General features: G+C 36.9%; 1 protein-coding gene and 1 long non-coding RNA gene across 8 annotated transcripts in view; one reads left to right on the top strand and one right to left on the bottom strand.

Moving 5' to 3' along the window:
- The window catches only part of LOC131420520 (uncharacterized), a 35,703-nt gene extending 28,416 nt beyond the window's left edge, over nt 1–7,287 (bottom strand). For both annotated transcript variants that reach the window (XR_009223554.1, XR_009223553.1), the window contains exon 1: nt 7,015–7,287. This is a non-coding gene — a long non-coding RNA (uncharacterized LOC131420520). The remainder of the gene's footprint in view (nt 1–7,014) is intronic.
- FUT9 (fucosyltransferase 9) overlaps nt 1–21,432 on the top strand; it is a 100,951-nt gene that overhangs the window by 65,072 nt on the left and 14,447 nt on the right. The window contains exons 1-2 of one of the 6 annotated variants that reach the window (XM_058566609.1): nt 5,132–5,324; nt 6,560–6,742. The exons of 4 other annotated variants lie outside the window; for them this stretch is intronic. In XM_058566609.1, the coding sequence (XP_058422592.1) occupies nt 6,721–6,742 (22 nt within the window). In that variant the 5' untranslated portion in view covers nt 5,132–5,324; nt 6,560–6,720. Of the gene's footprint in view, nt 1–5,131; nt 5,325–6,559; nt 6,743–21,432 lie in introns of those variants that run through there. One more of the 6 variants, XM_058566607.1, reaches the window with a different exon arrangement.

Here is a 21,432-nt window from a genome sequence, read left to right as displayed (position 1 = left end):
TGCGAAAACAGGCAGTGGTTCGACCTGGCCACCAGGTGTATAGTTTGCTGGCCCTTGATTGAAACAGTCCCTTTTGGTTATTTTAAAGTTTTTATTCTCTCAGATATTCTCTTCTTTCACCTGCTTTTCTCAAAATTAGATAACTGAGGGTAATTTATCTGGCTTCAGATAAAGCCCAGGAGAAGCTTTATCTGGAGGGGAACCTTCTTCCTGAGATCTTTCAGCCTCAGGGCCATGCTTCTTGTCTACCTGCTTCCGGCTTGTCCTGTTTGTTTTGGTTTGAGGCTGGAATAGCTATGGCCTTGGTCTTCCTGGTAGGGACACTCAGTGGAGCTGCCTGCCTGCCGCGGGTTCCCCTCAGCTTCTTGGGTGTTAAGACCTTTCAAGGGTCTGGCTGTGGCTGGCACCCAGTCTCAGGCCAGGCAGTCACTGCCTCATGGCATTTCCCTCTGGCAAGCTTCCCAGCCACATCAGCGTCCCACCCATACCACATGTGACCCAAAGGCAGCTTGGGGAAACTGTTCCCCGAGATCTCAGGTGTCTGACTATACTGGCCAAGTTGACTTGGACGGCTCCTGTAGTTTTTAAGAAGCCTCCCTGCTTCCCTTGGTTTCTAATATTACCCTCAATTATTTAACACCCACCACTTGGGCCAAAGCCCAGAGAGCTTCCCTCAATCTTAGATGTTAACACATGAAAGAGGGAGTAAAGGCATTAGAAAATCTTCTCTCAGAATAGTAACTCAGCTTACATCTTGTACTATATGACGGAAGCTGAAAATTACATTCTCCTTTCTCTTTTTATTTCTTCTTGACTAAATCCTAACTTATCCATCCCACCCACCCCTAAGATAGGTTAGGTAGACAGGCCAGCTATGCGTTGAGAAAGTTCAAAATGGACAATGTGTATATAGTTTCCAACTACTACTCTGTTATATGTTACATTTTATTTCTTCACAACCAACCCTTCTAGGTAAGTGCTTTTATTCCAGTTTAGAGATGAAAAAACTAAGGCTCAGATAACATGCTAAAGCTTGCCCAGCTACGTACAAGACAGCAGGAGATACACCTCAGTCTCTGACTAGACTCCTTGTTCTCATTCACCACAGTTCCTGAAAGACACAGGAAGCCAACTAGTGGTGAAGAGCATGGGTCTGGGTTCTGCATCCAAAGCCACCAAATATTAGTTCTGACTTCTTGATCAATTCTTGAACTCTCAGCCTTTGCATAAAATAGCTGGGATTAAATGAGATAACAATAGTAACAGCTGTCTTTCATCAAGCTGTGTGTGTGCCTGGCATTTTCTAAACCCTTTGATTCATTATCTCATTTAATTCTCAAAACAACTCTATAAGGTAAGTATTGAAATTATTCCCATCTTGTAGACAATGTATAATAAAGTCCTCAGTGTAGACTCTGCCACATAGTAAATGCTCAGTAATATTAGTTATCTTCTTAATTATTACTCTTCCTTTAGAATCATACCCAACAAGAACATTTATACAGACATCTGTTTCCCCAGAGCAGAAGCAATTCTTGATAGGTAGCCTTTGTTTACTTACAGTATGGAGGAGGGAAGGGGGCTCCCATTTTTAAAAGGACTAAAAGAGGGCTGGGCCCAGTGGCCTAGTGGTTAAGTTTAGTGCACTTCGCTTCAGTGGCCCAGGTTCAGTTCCCAGGCACGGACCTACACCACTTGTCTGTCAGTGGCCATGCTGTGACAGTGGCTCACCTACAAAAAGAGGAAGATTGACAACAGATGTTAGCTCAGGGCAAATTGTCCTCAGCAAAAAAAAAAAAAAAAAAAATGAAAGAAAGAAAGAAAAAAAGAAGTAAAAGAATGTCAGACTTAAGAACAAAATTCAACATCCGCCTGCACTGCCATTCTGCTCAGCTCCTGTTGCTGCCCAGCCTCCCTGGGTTCAGGGCCCTGGGACACAATGTCAGTGTGATGAAGGAGGAGGAGAAAGTAAAAGGATGTGTGCCACGGTGATCAAAACAAGCTGCTGGGTTGATTTGGTATCCAGGCAAGACTTCTCTTTTCAATTTACATTTCTGTGTGAGTTATTTTAATCCTAACCCCCTTAATGAGTTGAATTTAGACTTTTTTTCATCTTGAATTCTTAGTATCACAACTGTATTTCCCCATTTCTTGAAGAGAAGAGACATTGTATTATGGAAAGTCTTGGACCAGAAGCCAAAATATATGTGGTTTGAAGTTCCTGTTGTGTCACTAAATATGTGCTATTAGTTGTAATTTAACTTTTATATACCTGTTTTCATAACTCTATCGAGCTATAAAATGACACTGTCAGATTAGATTATCACAAAGATACCTCCCAGCCAAAAATTGTTTCTTAATTATTTTCTGTTGCCATTGACACGAATGCTCACAAATCTCTTCATCTTTAGTCGATGTAAGACTTGCAAATGTTTCCATTGCCAACCACCTGACAGTCGTTAATTAAGGAGATTCTAACTCTAGGCTTTGAGTAATGCCATCATTTTTAGAAATAATTATTTATGTCTCAATTTCTCATTTGATTTACTATTCATCTGAAGTATAAATGGAGGAATATAAACTGCAATATCCAAGGGTCTCCTAGCCCTATGAGTACGCTAGTCATTTAATATAATAAACACAGTGGAAAAGCATCAATTTCCCTTCTCGCTGCTGCATGTGATTTGGCTTTTGAACTGTGCCTACATTTGCTTCACATCAGTGTCTACTGTTGGCAATTCATAGAATCACGTTGTGAGAAAAAATACTATATTATTCTGCTTTAGGGATCTCATTTATATTTGAATTTCACAGAGCTGCCCTCTAACAACAACAAAAAAACTTTTGCAGTTTCCCTAGTTTTGGGATTTCTAAAGGATCTGAGTCTTATTTAATACCACAGGGAGCAGAAACCCCACTCTCTTAAAGCATTGAAATTGTTATGGTTGGAAATTTCCGGATATTGGGAGCGTGGGTATCATTATCCCGTATTGCATATGACCATAAAAAATTTGTCCCTCTCCAATCCAAAGAAAAAAGCCATGGGGTCAGAGTGTTTGCTTGATTGTTCATTGGTTTATTTATTCATTCATCTACTGATTTAGTAGATATTTATGCCTCCTGTATGCCAGAAACTGTGCTAGTTAGCTAGAATACAAAGTCAAAAAAAATTTGGTTGACACCTCCGTGGAGCTTAGGGTCTAATAGAGGAGGAACACAGGCAAATCAACTATGGTCTCATTATAATGCAAGTGCCTTGTCAAGAGAAATGCACAACAGCTATGGGGGCACAGAGGAGGAAAGCCTTTCTTATTAAGATAAAATCTTTTAAAGTATATATTATTCAACAGAATTTGTATCTTGCTTTACCACTTCTTTTTTTGGCTTATGAGTTCTTTAAGAGAGCTTACCTATATTCATTGTAACATCCCTTTATAACACTGCCACATAAACACAGGAACTTAAAAATATTTCACGAGCATTTGTTATATGCAAAGCTTCGGGTCAGTTAGTTTGGCGACTGCAAGAAAACATGGACTTTCAGGACACGAGAACAGTGAAAATGGAGAAAATGAAAATGAGTGAAAAATCACTTATTCCCAGAGAGAACACCTGAAAAATGTTTTCAGAAATTGAAGGTCAAAGAGGGGCAAAGCACATCAGAGAAAATGAGTTTCTTAATCTCATGGAGCCAGATTTGCCTATTGAGCACACAGCTTATGACAAAATAATTGTCCAGTAATTACTCTAAAAGATGGAACAAAATCAAATTAAAATGGAGCAAATTGCCTTTTGCATTGTGGCCAATGACAAGTAGTGACACATTCATGCTGCAAAATACCACTTTCTTTTTTGTGAGAAGTGACTTGTTGCTTGGTGGTAAAGTGTCTAGGTTACCTCATGTAAAATCTCCTGCAACCCTGTCTCTCGGAAAAAGTACAAAGTTTATTATTGCTACTACTACTACTATATGTGACAATTTTATATTCAGTAATGAAAAAGTGTGTCTTAAACCGTATACATGTGTGTGTAACAAATATTACAGATCGTAATTAATGAGTGCTTGCTATGTGCCAGGGACTGTTCCAGATAATTTAAATGTATCAATTCATTTTACATGCACAAATCCTGCAGGTAGGTATTCTTCTCATTTTTTAGATGAATAACTGAGACATGGCGAAGTTGAGGATGTTGCTTGAAAATTTGACAGAAAGCCAGACCTAGATCTTGGATTCAAAACTAGGCATGCTGGGGCCGGCCCGGTGGCGCAAGCGGTTAAGTGCGCGCGCTCCGCTGCGGCGGCCCGGGGTTCGCTGGTTCGGATCCCGGGCGCGCACCGACGCACTGCTTGGTAAGCCATGCTGTGGCGGCGTCCCATATAAAGTGGAGGAAGATAGGCACAGATGTTAGCCCAGGGCCGTATTCCTCAGCAAAAAAAAAAAGAGGAGAATTGGCGGATGTTAGCTCAGGGCTGATCTCCTCACAAAAAAAAAAAAAAAAAAAAAAAAAAACTAGGCATGCTGTGCCCAGAGTAGATCTCAGTCACAGAACAATGTGTCATGTTCCCCACATATTCCAGAAGCCAGTGAGTGGTCTTCTTTTGCATATTTTTAAAATATACAATCTAGCGCTTATTTCACATAGCACAAAGTAAAAACAAATTTGAGTCATAGATGAACCCATAGTGAGTGAAGTAGTTGTTACCTTTTTATCTACAATATTTAGATGCTACTTTCAAAGTTAGAAAGAGACATAGATGACATTGGAGAAGACCTATTGGTGGCTCAGGCACCAAAGGGAAGACATTCAGGATACATTTCTCTGCTTTCCAGACTCAGAAAAAAGATTTTTGTCAGGGCACTTAGAAATAATGAGTCACATTAACCTACACACAAAGGTCACTGAGTGGCAAGTTCATTCATTCAGAAAGGGAATATGAACTTTTGTTGATTTCATTCATGTAAGAAATACTTATTGAGCAACACAATAAAGCAAGTTCTGTGACAGACATTCACAATAACAGGGGTGTGAAAATGTAGAAGACTTCAATGAGGAGCTGTATTAGTCTGCTAGGGCTGCCATAACAAAATACCAGACTGGGTGCCTTAAACAACTGAAATTTATTTTTTTTACAATTCCGGAAGCTGGAAGTTCAAGATTAAGGTGTCAGTAGAGTTGGTGTCTGGTGAGAGCTCTCCCCTTGAATTGCAGATGGCCACCTTCTAGCTGTGCGGTCACATGACCTCCACTTGGTGGGTTTGCGGGGTAGGAGGAGAAGATCAAGCTCTCTGGTGTCTCTTCTTACAGGAATACTAATTGTACAGGTTCAGAGCCCCACCCTTATAACCTCAATTAAGTGTAATTACTTCCTTGGAGGCCCCATCTCCAAATACAGACTCACTAGGGGGTTAAGGCTTCAACCTATGAATTTGGGGAGGATATAAACATTCAGTCCATAATAAGAAGTAATGCTGCATCTGATTCCTTTAAAAATAAATAAAACTTTAGACCCAGGGGAAGTGACATAAGAACAAAATCAAAGGAGGTTGTTGCTGTTGCTTTTCTGTTGTTATTTTTAAAAATATATGCATTGAGATATTAATATATTTGAAAATCTTGATGCCATTGACAATTCTGGGAAAATACAAATGATCAAAATTAACTGAAGTAACAGAAAAAAATCAAATACATAAATAAAAGAAATTGGAAATGTTAGCAAATAACTAAAAAAGAAGAGGATGAGAACAAATTGGTTTCAAATTCTCAAGGAAAGATAAATGTTCATGCTACAAAATCGTCTTAGTAATACTACTTGATGCATAAAATAAATATCAATAACAACAGTTAGCATTTATTTTGCAATTACAATTTTCTAGGAACACTGCAATGCTTGTATTATTTCACTTAACCCTTTATATAAATAGCCTTTAATACGAAAACTTAATTAAGAGGGCTTCATAACAAAAAATATACGTAGTCACTTCTGGGTGTGTATGCAAAAATACCTAAATAAATATCAGCTCTAATTTGTACATAAAAATAGTGTTATGCCAATAATTTAAGAAAGATTTAAATAAGGAAATATATTAATATCATACACATCAAAGACCTAATAAGAAAAATCATAGGACACTCTTAGTAGAAGGAAAAGCATTTAACTAAAACAAGCAAATGAAAAAATAGAATCAGTAATTGATTTAAAGGTGTAATAGAAAGTGATTTCCTTAACATGAGAATAGTACCTCCATCTTATACAATGGCCAGAAGTGACTAATTCCTTACAAATAGAAATGTGTGAAAGATGCCAACAGTCATTCTTATTATTTAATGTTATTCCAAAAATTCTAAGTCGTGAAAAATTTGTTTTACCTATTGGAAATTATACTTATTACTATTTACAAAGGCTATGCATATATATCTTAAAAACTCAATAAGTCAAAGCAAAATTCTTAAAATTAATAGTTGTAAAGTGTCGAATAAAATATAAAAGTGCAAAATCAAAGGGAGGATTTTGGAAGATGGTGGCATAGGAGGATCCTCAACTTGCCTCCTCCCACAGACACAACAAATCTACAACTATCTGTGGAACAATTTCCTCTGAGAGAGATCTGGAAACTGGATGAAAAGAACCTCCACAACAAAGGACAACACAGACTTGTTTGGAAGAGGCAGAGATCCAGCCCTGCTGAGGAAAACAGCACACCCTAGCTGCGGAGCTTCATGGCAGGGAGCAATCTCAAAGGTACGGAGCTTTTCCTGGAGGAGTGGGGGATCTGAGCTCCGTATTAGGCACCCCAGCCCTTAGACCCAGCACAACAGAGATGAGATCACATAAATCCTGGCTTTGCTGGCCTTGAAAACCAATGGGGAATATGCCCAGGAAAACTGTAGAACTTCAGGGAAAGAGAAACTTGCTCTTAAAGGGCCCACACACAGAATCCCTTGACCCAGAAACCAGCACAAAAACACCAGATAGAAAAGTGCATAGTCCATTGGTAAAAGAAGCTCACTTACTAAGTTCGGAGCACATCTTGGGGAGGCAGGAGGTGGCTGGGCCCACCCCCTAAGGACTGAGACACTGCTGGCCGCCATTATTGTGACCTTTTTCAGTTGTGTTGATGCAGATGCCGGTAGGTGCCATTGGACTCCTTTCTCTAGCCTGTTAGCACAGGGGTCTGCCTTCCACGCTAGAGTATATGAGGCAATTGAGCACAGCCAGGCAGCAGGCAGCCTGTCCCAGAGACCAGTATTGCCCACCAGTGAGCAAGTGGTGGACACATGGGCTCACGGCAGTGAGGCATGTGGGCCCATGGTGGCAGGTCACATGGGCCTGCAGAAGCAGGACATGTGGGTCCACAGCAGACTTGTGTTGCTGGCTATCACAAACAGTCACACAGGGATCTGCCCCTCCTTCCAATGCCTGAAACAGTTGTGTGCTGCCGTGCCTGGGGCCTGCCCCACCCATCTGCACTACTAAGGTATCTGTGTACCTGCAGGGCAGCATAGCCAGATCTTGTCAGAGGCCTGCCCCACCCAAAAAGCAAGCTGACAACAGCTGAGTGCTGTAGGAAACCACTCCAGAGACCTGCAGCAATTGTGAGCCACCAAGCCAAGCAGTCAGCCACACTGGCAGCCTGACTCACTTACCAGCAAAACAAGGATGGTTGTATGCTGTTAGACTTTGCAGCCAGCTATGCTGGGGACTTGATGTGCCCAATAAAGTGACTGTAGCAGCTGCACATGGTCAAGCCTTAGAACCATCAGCCTTGGGGGCCAGCCTAGCATGCCCATATGCCTGCAGCAACAGCAACCCTGCCACAACAGAAGGACACATAGAACCCACAGAGGGGACACTCCTGGAGCATTTGGCATGGGTGATGAGAGGGGAGCACAGCACGTTGCTAGGCCCTATAAGACATCTCCTGCATGAGGCCACATTTCCAAGATTGGGAGACATAGCCGATCTACCTAATACACAGAGATAGACAAAGAGAAGTAGGCAAAATGAGGAAACAAAGGAATATGTTCCAAATAAGGCAACAGGACAAATCTTTAGAAAAAGAACTAAATGAAGCACTGGTAAAAGATCTACCTGATAAGGAGTATAAACTAATAGTCATAAGGATGCTCAGTGATCTGGGGAGAAAAATGGATGAACACAGTGAGAACTTCAACAAAGAATTGGAAAATATAAAAAAGAACCAATCAGAGCTGAAGAATACAATAGTGGAAATGAAAATTTCACTAGAGAGAATCAACAGCGGAGTAGATAACAGAGAACAGATCAGCAATATGGATGAAAGAGTAGTTCACCCAAGCTGAACAGAAAAATGATAAAAGAATTAAAAAGAATGAAAACAGTCTAAGAGACCTCTGGGACAACATGAAGCATACTAACATCAGCATTATAGGTGTCTCGGAAGGAGAAGAGAGACAAAGGGGCAAAGAACATATTTGAAGAAATAATCGCTGAAATTTTCCCCAACCTGGGGAAAGAAACAGACATCCAGGTACAGGAAGCACAGAGTACCAAACAAGATGAACCCAAAGAGGCCCACACCAAGACACATTATGATTAAATTGTCAAGAATTAAAGATAAAGACAAAATCCTAAAAATTGCAAGAGAAAAGCAACAAGTTACATACAAAGGAAACCCCATAAGGCTATCGTCTGACTTCTCAGCAGAAAACTTACAGGCTAGAAGGAAGTGACATGATATACTCAAAGTGCTGACAGGAAAAAGCCTACAGCCAAGAATACTCTACCTGGCAAGGTTATCATTCAGGATGGAAGGAGCGATAAAGAGTTTTCCAAACAAACAAAAACAAAAGGAGTTCATCACCACTAAACAACCCTTACAAGAAATGTTAAAGGGACTTATTTAAGTGCAAAAAAAAAGGCCACAAATAGGAATAAGAAAATTATCAAGAAAAAAATGTCACTGGTAAAGGCAAATATACAGTAAAGATAGTGGATCAACTACCTAGAAAGCTAGTAGGAAGGTCAAAAGACAAAAGTACTAAACTCATCTATATCTATGATAAGAGATTAAGGGATACACAAAAATACAAGAGGTAAAATATGATATCAAAACATAAAACTTGAGTAAAAGTGTAGGGTTTTTATTAAGAGGACAAACTTAAGAGATCATCAACTTAATATAGATTGCTATTTACATAGGTTATTATATATGAACCTCATGGTAACCAAAAACCAATAGTCTATAATAAATACACAAAAAATAAAGAGAAAGAAACTCAAACATAACACTAAAGTCATCAAATCACAAGGGAAGAGAACAAGAGAAGAAGAAAGGAACAGAGAAGAACTACAAAAACATCCAGAAAAAAGTAACAAAATGGCAATAAGTACACACTTATCAATAGTTAACTTTAAATGTAAATGGACTAAATGCTCCAATCAAAAGTCATAGGGTGGCTGAATGGATAAAAAAACAAGAACCACATATATGCTACATACAAGAGACACACTTCTGACCTAAAGACATTCACAAACTGAAAGTAAAGGGATGGAAACAGATATTCCATGCAAATAGAAACAAAAAGAAAGCTGTGGGGGGAGCCAGTCCAGTGGCGTAGAGGTTAAGATCACACGCTCCACTTTGGTGGCCTGGGGGTTCATGGGTTCGGATCCTGGGCATGGACCTACACACTGCTCATCAAGCCATGCTGTGGCAGTATCCCATATACAAAGTAGAGGAATATTGGCACAGATGTTAGCTCAGGGCCAATCTTCCTCAACAACAACAAAAAAATCTGGGTGACGATACTTATATCAAACAAAATAGACTTTAAAACAAGAGACAAAGAAGAGCATTACATAATGATAGAGGGAACAATGCAACAAGAAGATATAACACTTGTAAATATCTATGTATCCAACATAGGAGCACCTAAATATACAAAGCAAATATTAACAGACATAAAAGGAGAAATTGACAGTAACACAATAATAGTAGAGAAGTTTAACACACCACAATGGATAGATCATCCAGATTGAAGGTCAATAAGGAAATATTGGCTTTGAATGGTACATTAGACCAGATGGACTTAATAGATATATACAGAATATTTCATCAAAAAACTGCAGAATACACATTCTTTTTGAACGCACATGGAACATTCTCCAGGATAGACCACATATTAGGCCACAAAACAAGTCTCAATAAATTTGAGACAATTGAAATAATATCAAGCATCTTTTCTAACCACAAAGTATGAAACTAGAAATCAACTACAAGAAAAAAACTGGAAAAGTCACAAATATGTGGAAACTAAACAACATGCTACTGAACAGCTATTGGGTCAATGAAGAAATCAAAGGAGATATCAAAAAAATACCTGGAGACAAATAAAAATGAAAATATGACATACCAAAATCTATGGGATACCGCAAAAGCAGTACTAGGAGAGAAGTTTATAGGAACACAGGCCTACCTGAAGAAAGAAAAAAATCTCAAATAAACAATCTAACATTACACCTGAAGGAACTAGAAAAAGAAGAACAAATGAAGTGCCAAATCAGTAGAAGGAAGGAAATAATAAAAATCAGAGCAGAAATAAATAAAACAGAGATTAAGTAGACAATAGAAAAGATCAATGAAACTAAGAACTGGTTCTTTAAAAAGATAAGCAAAATTGACAAAACTTTATCTAGACTCACCAAGAAAAAAAGAAGTCTCAAATAAATATAATCAGAAACAAAAGAGGAGAAATTAGAACAGATATCATAGAAATACAAAGGATTATAAGAGAATACTACAAAAACCTATACATCAGCAAATTGGATAATATAGAAGACATGGATAAATTCTTAGAATGATACAACTAAATTGAATCAAAAAGAAATAGAGAATCTGAATAGACCAATCACTAGTAAGGGGATCACAACAGTAATCAAAAACCTCCCAAAAGAAAAAAATTCAGGATCAGATGGCTTCCTTGGTGAATTCTACCAAACACTCAAAGATTTAACACTTATGCTTCTCAAACTCTCCCAAAAATTTGAAGAGGAAGAGATGCTTCCTAACTTATTCTACAAGGCCAACATTATGCTGATACCAAAACCAGACAAGAACAGCACAAAAAAAGAAAATTACAGGCCAATATCACTGGTGAACATGGGTACAAAACTCCTCAACAAAGTATTAGCAAATCAAATACAACAATAAAGTAAAAAGATCATATATGATGATCAAGTGAGATTTATTCCAAGAATGCAAGGATGGTTCATCCTCTGCAAATCAATCAGTGTGATTCACTACATTAACAAAATGAAGAATAAAAATCACATGATCATCTCAATAGATGCAGAGAAAGCATTCAACAAGATACAGCATCTATTTATGAGAAAAACTCTCAATAAAATGTGTATAGAAAGAAAGTCCCTCAACATAATAAAGGTCATATATGGCAAACCCACAGTTAACATCATACTCAATGGTGAAGAACTAAAAGCTATCCCTCTAAGAACAGGAACAAGACAAGGATACCCACTTTTGCCACTCTTGTTTAACATAGTTGGAAGTCCTAACCAGAGCGATTAGACAAGAAAAAGAAATAAAAGAGATCCAAATTGGAAAGGAAGAAGTAAAACTGTCACTATTTGCAGATGACATGATTTTCTACATAGAAAGCTCTAAAGAATCCACCAAAAAATTATTAGAAATAATAAACAAGTACAGCAAAGTTGCAGGGTACAAAGTCAACATAGAAAAATCAATTGCATTTTTATATGATAACAACAAAATAGCGGAAAGAGAAATCAAGAATACAATCCAATTTACAATCACGACAAAAAGCATAAAATACCTAGGAATAAATTTAAGCAAGGAAGTGAAAGACTTGTACTCTGAAAACTATAAAACATTGTTGAAATATATCGAAGAAGACACAAAGAAGTGGAAAGATATTCTGTGCTCTTGGATTGGAAGAATGAACATAGTTAAAATGTCCATACTTCCTCAAGCAATCTACAGATTCAATGCAATCCCTATCAAAGTCCCAATGACTTTTTTTCACAGAAGTAGAACAAAGAATCCTAAAATTTATATGGAACAACAAAAGACTCCAAACAGCCAAAGCAATCCTGAGAAAAAGGAATAAAGCTGGAGATATCACACTCCCTGATTTCAAAATATACTACAAAGCTATAGTAATCGAAACAGCATAGTACTGGCAGAAAAACAGACACAGATCAATGCAACAGAATTGAGAGCCACGAAATGAACCCACACATCTGTGGACAGCTAATTTTCAACAAACAAGCCAAGCACATACAACTACAATAAACGATGTTGGGAATACTGGAGAGCCACAAGCAAAAGAATGAAAGTAGACCATTATCTTATACTGTACACAAAAATTAACTCAAAATGGATTAAAGACTTGAATCTGAGACCTGAAACCCTAAAATTCCTAGAAGAAAACATAGGCAGTGCACTCTTTGACATTGGTCTTAGCAGTATCTTTTTGAATATCATGTCTCCCTAGGCAAGGGAAACAAAAGATAAAATAAACAGGAATACATCAAATTAAAAATCTTCTGCACAACAAAGGAAGCCATCATCAAAACAAAAAGATGACCAAACAATTGGGAGAAGATATTTACAAATAATATGTCTGGTAAGGGGTTAATATCCAAAATATAAAAAGAACTCATACAACTCAACAACTAAAAACAAACAACCCAATTAAAAAATGGGCAAAGTATCTGAACAGACATTTTCCCAAAGAAGATATACAGATGACCAACAGGTACATGAAAAGATGTTCAACATCACTAATTTCTAGGGAAATGCAAATAGAAAGTACAATGAGATATCATCTCAAAACCTTCAGAATGGCTATTTTTAAGAAGACAATAAATAAGTTTTGGAGAGGATGTGGAGAAAAGGAAACCCTCATACGCTGCTGTTGGAAATGTAAACTGGTACAGCCACTATGGAAAACAGTATGGAATTTTCTCAAAAAATTAAGATAGAACTACCATATGATCCGGCTGTACCACTTCTGGGTATTTATTCAAAGAACACAAAAACACAAATTAGAAAAGATATTTGCACCCCTATGTTCATTGCAGCGTTATTTACAATAGCCAAGACTTGGAAACAACCTAAATGTCCATCAATGGATGAATGGTTAAAGAAGTTTGGTATATATGCACAATGAAATACTACTGATGAAATCTTGCCATTTACGACAACATGGATGGACCTTGAGGACATTATGCTAAGCTAAATAAGTCAAATGGAAAAAGCCAAATACCGTATGATTTCACTCATATGTGGAAGATAAAGAACAGCGACAACAAACAAACACATAGATATGAAGAATAGATTGGTGATTACCCCCTGGGAAGAGGGGAGGGAGGGAGGGCGAAAGAGCTAAAAGGGCACATGTGTACAATGACGTTTGTTAGTTAGATTTTGGGTGGTGAACATGATATAGTCTATACAGAAATCGAAATATAATATGTACACCTGAAATTTATATAATGCTATAGACCAATGTTACCTCAATAAAAAAATTTTTGAGAAAGAAATGAATTAAGGACATTTTTCCATATCAGAAATAAACATCTAAACATTTAAATAAAATAAAAACAATTGTAAGTCAAAAAAAAGTGCAAAACCGTTTGCTCTATTTCAGAAATAATCAGGAGATAGGACGGAAAATAAGATGCTCTACACAATAGCAACAAGGACAACAAAAACATGATGCCTCAGAAAAAATAAATATTCTATAACTAAGACACTACCAACTTTTACTTACGGAAGAACAGTTTTAATAGAATGACACAGTATATTTCCATTGAGAAGAACAAATACTTTTGGTACATCATTGTTTTGAAATAATTTAAGTAGACATAATGAATTATTTCTTCAAAATACTAACCAGCTTTTTTTTTCAAGGATGGATTTGACACAAATAATTCCAATGTTATCTGGAAGAATAAACAGGTTATATACAATTAAAGAAAATGATTATGGAGGAGGAAATTAATACATACAATTTAAAACATGGTGTGATGCTATAATCCACAGATGGGTCAATGGAATAGAATAGACATCCTTGAAATAAACTCATTCATAGACCTGAAAGGGCTTGATAAATAAAGCATCACAAAACAATGTGCAAAGGAAAGATTATGCAATAAACATTTTTGGGAAGAATTGGCTAGGTATTTGAAAAATATATTAAGTTATTCTTTATCACATATAAAGTTTGAAAATATTCCAAAGAATTAAAAAGCATAATATAAAGCACTTCCAATTAAAACCCAGAATAGCTTATTGATTTAGCTTATCTTTAGGTATGAAGTATTTTCTAAGTATAAACACAAAGAGAAGCAAAGGAGGAAAGAGATATACTTGACAACATAAAACTCAATAACTTTTGTATACCAAAAATGCCAAAACAAAATCAAAGGATAATTTACCAAAAACTTTGAAACAAATATAAAATGGAAGAATATTATCATTGATAAGCATAACTGACAAAAACTTTCTTCAATTTAGCAAGTTAAAAAAATCTGGTTAGTATTTTGAAGAAATAATTCATTATGTCTATTTAAATTATTTGAAAACAACGATGTACCAAAAGTATGTATTTTTCTCAATGAAAACATACTATGTCATTCTATTAAAATTGTTCTTCTGTGAGTAAAACAAATTTGGAAAATAGACGGGCAATCCATTTATAAATAAATATGAATAACCAATAAATATAAGCTTACTTCACCAGTTATCAAAGTAAATTAAACAGAAACTTAAATTATATATTTCTTATCAAATGCAAAAAAAGCACATATACCTTAAAAGATAATACTCAGCATGTCTAGATTCTTATAAGAAGAGCTCTTTCCTTTTTTCAGAAAAGTTCTGAGTTCTTATATCTTTATTAAGGATATATAGCCTTGAAATTGTTCATTCTCTTTCATCTAATTTTCCCCTTTCTCCAAATCAATATTAAGGAGATAATCAGAAATATAGTTATAAATTCATTGTGTAAATTGCATATTGTGGTAATAAATATTTATTAGAAAAAAGGTGAAAATAACTTTTATGACCAACAATTGGTGAATGGTGAATAAGTTACAGTATTCATATAGTGAAAAGTTACCTTGCCATCAAAAATCAAGTTTTTTCTTGGTGACAGGAGCAAATGCTCTCAACTTGAAGTAAAAAAAAGCAGGAGAAAAAAATTATCTATATCTATTGGTTCTCACTATTGTTTAAAAAATAGCATACACTATCGGTAATTGAAACTAGATAGGTAAAGAGTTAAGATAACTAAATAGATCTAAACAATAAAGACTAGAAAGAAAGACAAAATATTATTATTTCTGAGAGTTGCATTATAGACTTTCATTTATTATGTTTGTGTATTTTCAAAATTGTATACAGTAAACATTAAGCTAATACAAAGGATAAGATTGTCATACAAGACTCACTTCAATCAGAGATTGTCCCAGTATCAAGCTTTACCATTACTTTAAGGATGCAATCAATCAAGAGGCAAGGAGAGGTCTGAAACATCTTACTAGTCTCCATAGGCCCTTCTTTTTGCATCTCTGGTCCATGATAATAGAAGTTCCCAATGTCACTTCACACAGTGGGGATCATTTAAGTCATAAAACATTTCTTTTTTTTTTAATTTTGTTTATTCATTCCCCCAAAGCCCCAGTAGATAGTTGTATGTCATAGCTGCACATCCCTCTAGTTGCTGTATGTGGGATGCGGCCTCAGCATGGCCGGAGAAGCCGTGCGTCGGTGGGCGCCCAGGATCCGAACCCCGGGCTGCCAGCAGCAGAGCGCGCGCTTTTAACCGCTAAGCCACGGGGCCGGCCCCAAAGACATTTCTATTTTATACTTAAGAGAGTTATATAGCTTATGTGACATTCTCTAGGGCATCTCTAGGGATGCCCCCCGTGCCTCATAAATCCATCCAAGTTTAGGCTTGTTTGCAATAAGCAATCCTAAACCAAGAACATCTTCTTCAAAGTTTTTCATTGATAAGAATTCTCCCTTTCAGCAAATATTATTAGTCTGTTGGCCTGGAGTTCAAATTATATGTTTACAAGGACATTAAACCGGTCACCCATCTTCTTCCCTCCCACTCCTCAGGAGAATCTCTCTGATAATCAGGAGGGATCACAGACTAGCTGCTTTAATTCCTTCCTCCCTAATATTACTTTTACAATAAGTCTTTTTTGAAAGAGAGAAATTGAAAGAAAAAGAAACAACATTCAAGTCACATTGTTTGCTATGAACTGGAGGAAAGCAAGACGAATATCAGTGATAACAGTTAGTGGTTCATTACAATAAACCAGGAAATAAATGATGCAGGCATAAACAATGAAGGGACAATAGAGTGGAGAAAGGGAGTAAGATCTAACAAATACAGCATTTCAATTGACTAAATGTAGTAATTGACTAGATGTCAGGTTAAGGGGGTGGAAGGAATAAATCATGATTTCCAGTTGGAGGCTTAGGCGGGTATACGGACAATGTGGCTGTTTGCGGCGAGAGAAACGAGGAGCAGTGTTTGGGAGGGTGGAGGTTCTTTAACAGAAGAAAAGAGAACTATGATTGTATTTAAATTCTAATGGAAAATAAGAATTAGAAACATAGGAATTGAAGAAGTAGGAAAAATCAGGGATAATAAATGGAATGAGGTCACTTTACTCATTTTGATTCCAGAGTTATGAGGAGGAATCAGCCTTAGATGCGATAACAATTGTCTCTTCCACTGTGACGGGAGGGGAGGAAACAAGAGTCTTCTCTTTTGATGTATTCTCTTTGATAGCCTCCATTTTCTCTACTATGTTCACCAAATATGGCACTTTTTTCTGAGTATTTGACTACTTGGTGAACTGAATATTCAAAAGATTATTTATTAGGAATTAAATCAGAATAATAAAGTTAGATGACCCTGGAGGATATTTCATTCAGACTACAAAGAAAGAAGCCAATGGGGCCAGTTAAATTACCATGATACAATAGAAGGCCTCCCCTCCAAGGACTGGAGTATCTGTATCTCTAAAATTAAGGGTTTCTCGGGCGGGCCCTGTGGCTTAACGGTTAAGTGAGCGCGCTCCGCTGCTGGCGGCCGGGGTTCGGATCCCGGGCGCGCACGGATGCACTGCTTCTCCCGCCATGTTGAGGCCGCGTCCCACATACAGCAACTAGAAGGATGTGCAACTATGACGTACAACTATCTACTGGGGCTTTGGGAGGAAAAAAAGGAGGAGGATTGGCAATAGATGTTAGCTCAGAGCCGGTCTTCCTCAGCAAAAAGAGGAGGATTGGCATGGATGTTAGCTCAGGGCTGATCTTCCTCACAAAAAAAAAAATAAATAAAATTAAGAGTTTCTCACTCTTGGATATTTTTACTTCAAAATTCTGCCTTTCTACCTTTCTTCTAACAATATCGTCTTCTGTTAAGTACGTTAATCCATCAGTTCATTTTCAGATTACTCAGTTGCACGTTGATTAAACTTGCTTCTTTCCCACAATCTCTTTAGCTACACTTTTATCACATTGTCTCTTAGGCTGTTGACTTCTTTGTGGCTCATCCTTTCTATTTTAGTTCTTACTGGCCTCTTCTCTTACTATAGATTTAACAAGTTTCAGAAGCATCTCATTAACTGCAGTGATGTGTTTTTATTTAGTCCCAGTAAAGCTGGTGCTTATTAGTTTCACATGAGTTCAAAAGAGGATCAGCCTGCAAATTTGGCCTGATCCAGAAACTGTTGTCACAGCAATGCCCCGTCTAATACATTGTTTACCTCTATAGGTAAATATTCTCTCTTTTATGCCTGCAGCCTTCTTCTTAGTATGATATGCATGATGATGTTTTGTTTTTGTTTTCACTTTCATTTTTGTGAATGGAAGAGGGAGAATTTTATGTTGGGGAAAAGGGTGTAGGAAAGAGCCAAGGAAGATGAAGCAGTTCGTTTCCCGTGGATTCACTCCCTTGCCCTATAAACTGGACTAAAGCCTCTACCCTTAGCAGATAGAGGACCAGAAATTAAGGGAAATGTTCTGGGAGCGATGTTGCGAGTGGCTCAGCACATTCAAAGCTGCTGGAGTCAGTGACAAAGCTTGATTGAGATAGCCAGTTTTCCAGCTGCAATGTGAACCCAGAAGCTCTGGCACCCAGAGGGTTAGAGGTCAGGGGACAGCTGGATTTGGGATTCTAAGCCCACACATTCAATGGGTAGGTGCAGAAGTGAGGCTGCTTCAACTGGATTCTTAGACTCGTGGGGGCCAAATGATGAAGAAGGACAAACAACGGTGGATGGGGTGTGCTGCTGCCAGATGGCTTTGGGGTCCATGTGCAACTCCCGTGGTCTTTTACAGAAACAACTGAGAGACACCTTGAAGAAGACAAGTTCCTGGTAGTAAGACTGATGATCAAGCTATCATAATATGGTCATTAAAAGCATATGACCTTGTGTAGTAGTCTGGTGAGATCCAGGGAATTTGGAATAGACAAATTTATAGAGAAGGAATTCTTTTTTCTGTTTTAAGTAATGGCTAAAATAAATATTTGTAAATCATTTAAAAATATTAACAGATGATATTATGTGGAGAAACTCTGGTCTATAACTGAAATTTTTATTTAAATTATTTCTTTTCTCTACCTTTATTGTTTTTAGGCATCTTGGCTCTTTGAGGTTAGTTAATTTTTTACTTATTTTATTGAGGTCATATTGGTTTATAAGACTGTGTAATTTCAGGTGTACATTATTATGTATCAGTTTCTGTACAGACTGCATTGTCCTCACCACCAATAGTCTATTTTTTATCCATCACCATACATATGTACCCCTTTACCCCTTTCGCCCACCCCCCCCACCCCTCTGGTAACCACTAATCTGTTCTCTTTATCCACATGTTTGTTTATCTTCCACATATGAACATATGAGTGAAATCATATGGTGTTTATCTTTCTCTGACTTATTTCACTAAACATAATACCCTCCAGGTCCATCCATCTTGTTGCAAATGGCACAATTTTGTCTTTTTTATGGCTGAGTAGTATTCCATTGTATATAATACAACATCTTCTTTATCCATTCATCAGTTGATAGGCACTCAGGTTGCTTCCACATCTTGGCTATTGTGAATAATGCTGCAATGAACATGTGAGTGCATAAGCCTCTTTGGATTGTTGATTTCAGGTTCTTTGGATAAATACCCAGTAGTGGGATAGCTGGATCATAAGGTATTTCTATTTTTAATTTTTTGAGAAATTTCCATACTATTTTCCACAGTGGCTGCACCAGTTTGCATTCCCACCAGCAGTGTACGAGGGTTCCCTTTTCTTCACATCCTCTCCAATATTTGTTATTTTTTGTCTTGGTAATTATAGCCATTCTGACAGGTCTAAGGTGATATCTCATTGTAGTTTTGATTTGCATTTCTCTAATAATTAGTGATGTTGAATATCTTTTCATGTGCCTGTTGGCCATCTGTATATCTTCTTTGGAAAAACGTCTGTTCATATCCTTTGTCCATTTTTTGATCGGGTTCTTTGTTTTTTTGTTGATGAATTGTATAAGTTCTTTATATATTTTGGAAATTAACCTCTTGTCAGATGTATGATTTGCAAATATTTTCTCCCAGTTGGTGGGTTGTCTTTTTGTTTTGTTCATGGTTTCCTTTGCCGTGCAGAAGATTTTTAGTCTGATGTAGCCCCCTTTGTTTATTTTTTCTTTTGTTTCCCTTGCCTGATTAGACATGGTATTTGAAAAGAGGCTTCTAAGACTGAAGTCAAAGAGTTTACTGCCTATATTTTCTTCTAGGAGTTTTATGGTTTCAGGTCTTACATTCAAGTCTTTAATCCATTTTGAGTTAACTTTTGTGTATGTTATAAGATAATGGTCTACTTTCATTCTTTATCAGGTGGCTGTCCAGTTTTTCCAAGAGTATTTATTGCAGAGACTTTCCTTTCTCCATTGTATGTTCTTGGCCCCTTTGTTGAAGATTAGCTGTCCATAGATGTGTGGTTATTTCTGGGCTTTCAATTTTGTTCCATTGATCTGTGTGTCTGTTTTTGTGTCAGTACCATGCTGTTTTGATTACTATAGCCTTGTAGTATATTTTGAAGTTAGGGAGTGTGATGCCCCCAGCTTTCTTCTTTTTTCTCAAGATTGCTTTGGCTATTTGGGGTCTTTTGTTGTTCTATATAAATTTTAGGATTCTTTGTTCTATTTCCATGAAGAATATCATTGGGATACTGACTGGGATTGCATTGAATCTGTAGATTGCTTTAGGTAATATGGAAATTTTAACTATATTTATTCTTCCAATCCATGAGCATGGAATATCTTTCCATTTCTTTATGTCTTCTTCCATTTCTTTCAACAATGTTTTATATTTTTCAGTGTATAGGTCTTTCACTTCCTTGCTTAAGTTTATTCCTAGATATTTTATTCTTTTTGTTCCAATTATAAATGGGATTGTATTCTTGACTTCTCTTTTTGCTAGTTTGTTATTAGTGTATAGAAATGCAACTGATTTTTGTAAGTTGATTTTGTACCCTGCAATTTTGCTGTAGTGTTGATTATTTCTAATAGTTTTCTGGTTGATTCTTTAGGGTTTTCTATATATAGAATCATGTCATCTGCAAACAGCAAGTGTTTTACTTCTTCCTTCCCAATGTGAATCCCTTTTATTTCTTCTTCTTGCCTAATTGCTTCAGCCAAAATTAGGTTAGTTAAGTTTTAAAGCTGGCTCCACAAAGCAGCACATGAGGAATTCACCTGAAAGAGGATGTTGCTAGCAGGAATACAACTATCAGAGAGCCCTTGAATTTGCGATTGCAAATGTGTCAATAATCCTTGATATTCCTTGAATTACTTTATAAACACTCCAATAATAAAAAAGTTAGACTCCTCTCATGCTCTGTTCACCCATTTACACTCTCTTGGGGACAGGAGGAGAATTATCTAACACTTCTAGTATTCTAGACCCACTGTCCCTGGTTTCCATGGTTTCCAGAATAAGAACAGAGAAGAAGTATTGGTGAATCTAGTTTAGTCTAATGAACAATGGCTTCAGAGTAATATATATCATAAAATAAATTTTCATTCCTATAATTCACAGAATTCTTTGCAATTGTAAGCTGGAAGTCAGTTCTCAAAATATATTTTAAAGCAACATATTTTGGGGTCGAGCCACTAGTGTCCACATCTTGATTGACCACTTACTGTGTGACATGAGACAAACAGGTGTGCATCAGTTTCTTCATCTGTAAGAGTGAATATAACTGTGGTGTATATTTCATCTGGTCATTATGAAATTTGAAGGAATTAATATTTGTTAAGTGCTTAGACCCATGCTTGGCACATAGAAAATGATACAAACTTATTTGTTAAATGAACAAAAGGAAATATATTTT

The sequence above is a fragment of the Diceros bicornis genome, chromosome 23 (assembly GCF_020826845.1).
Source record: "Diceros bicornis minor isolate mBicDic1 chromosome 23, mDicBic1.mat.cur, whole genome shotgun sequence".
In the NCBI taxonomy this organism is placed as follows: domain Eukaryota; kingdom Metazoa; phylum Chordata; class Mammalia; order Perissodactyla; family Rhinocerotidae; genus Diceros; species Diceros bicornis.
Note: the sequence above shows the minus strand (reverse complement) of the source record. Positions and strands in the feature narration are given on the sequence as shown.